The sequence below is a fragment of the Mesitornis unicolor genome, unplaced genomic scaffold (assembly GCF_000695765.1).
Source record: "Mesitornis unicolor isolate BGI_N332 unplaced genomic scaffold, ASM69576v1 scaffold20687, whole genome shotgun sequence".
Taxonomy (NCBI): Eukaryota; Metazoa; Chordata; class Aves; order Mesitornithiformes; family Mesitornithidae; genus Mesitornis; species Mesitornis unicolor.
Genome location: NW_010197309.1, coordinates 1 through 1,343, shown reverse-complemented (window position 1 = coordinate 1,343; position 1,343 = coordinate 1). Strand labels below are relative to the sequence as shown.

General features: G+C 49.4%; 1 protein-coding gene across 1 annotated transcript; it reads right to left on the bottom strand.

Annotated features, from left to right (window-relative positions):
• Positions 1–679: 679 nt before the first annotated feature.
• CALHM3 (calcium homeostasis modulator 3) lies at positions 680–1,141 on the bottom strand (the record flags this gene model as incomplete). Its single annotated transcript, XM_010188774.1, has 1 exon — positions 680–1,141. A coding segment is annotated over one exon (462 nt), but the record flags the coding sequence as incomplete, so codon positions are not given.
• Between the last annotated feature and the right edge of the window lie 202 nt (positions 1,142–1,343).

Below are 1,343 nucleotides of genomic sequence, written 5' to 3'. Positions count from 1 at the left end.
TCCTTTTCCTTCTGGAAATCTGGCCCAATCCAGAGGTATCTTCAATTCAATTTATGCTGCTCCATGAATAGCAGTGTGCTGCCATATTTTGTTTTGGAAATGCATGGAAGTATTGATGGGTTGTTCAAGGGAGGGCGAATGGTTTGGCAGCTGGGCTGGGGGCAGCCAGAGCTCTCAGCAGATGGGAAGACGTAGGAGTGGTTTTGCCTTTTTGAGTAAACAAGTTGGTGTGGTACCAGAAGAGTTGCCAATTAAATAATTTAGGTATCAGCAGTGCTAACTCTCAGGTTTCACTGAGAAGGGCAGGAGCTCCTCACACCTCTATGAAGCTGCTGCTCCTGTTGGTTTCATATGCAGCCAGATGTGGTTAAATCCTTCCTCTAGCCAGAAGGGTTTTATCACACCTGTAAGAAGCTGAACTCTTCAATATGACAAAAGTGCTCACAGAGCCCTTGGATGAGGAGCAGCATTAACAGTGACTGAGTCTGGGCCCTTTGGATCTTCAGAGCTGAGCATTGCCAGTTTATTTTGGAGGTTTTGCTAGGTCTGCTCTGCAGCTGAGCCTTTGAGGTTGGGGTTATGGAGGAAGATGTGAGCAGTGCTGTCATCTCTCTGCTGGACATTGCATTGTGCAGAGGCATGGCAGTGCCCCTTTGGTGACGGCAGGACAAAGACCCCTTTACACATTGGTGTGCTGGGGGAATTTGGACTGGGTACCAAGTCTGTCTGCCCAGGGTGGGGGGGATCTCTCTTGCCCCAGGGAATGCCTCTGGGTTGCCTGGCTGACATCCAAGGGAGGTTTCTCACAGTACCACATTTTTAGAAGTTTATTCACCTGGTCCTGATCTGTGATGCCCCACAGAAGGTCTTCCTCTCCTTCAGTCTCCTCTTCCTCCCTGGGCAAGCTGAAGCTGTGTCGTTTGATCTCTTCCTGCATGCTTTTGAAGAAGTGGAGGATACATCTGTGAGCAAAGAGCCGGCTGTGCTCACAACAGGTTTCCTCAAAAATCTTTTGCTCGATGTCAATGTAGTTGCTCCAGTGACGTGCCTGCAGGAGGGTGGCCTGGTTGAAGCAAGGTCTGAGCCAGCGGGCGAGGAAAGCTGCTATGATAAGGATCAACAAAATGGTCCAGCCGAGTGCCTGAGAGATAAGAAATAAGCAGTGGAACAGGAGCAAGACAGACACAAGGACAGACTCGAGCTGTTTGGCTGTATCTCTGAGACAGGGAATTTGTGTGCCTGGAGGGGAGATGTGGCTTATCTGGACTTCTGTCCTTGATCTGTCCCTGAAGTCCAGCATCCTCCAGACTGCACTCAGAGGGTTGGTATAATATATATGTAAT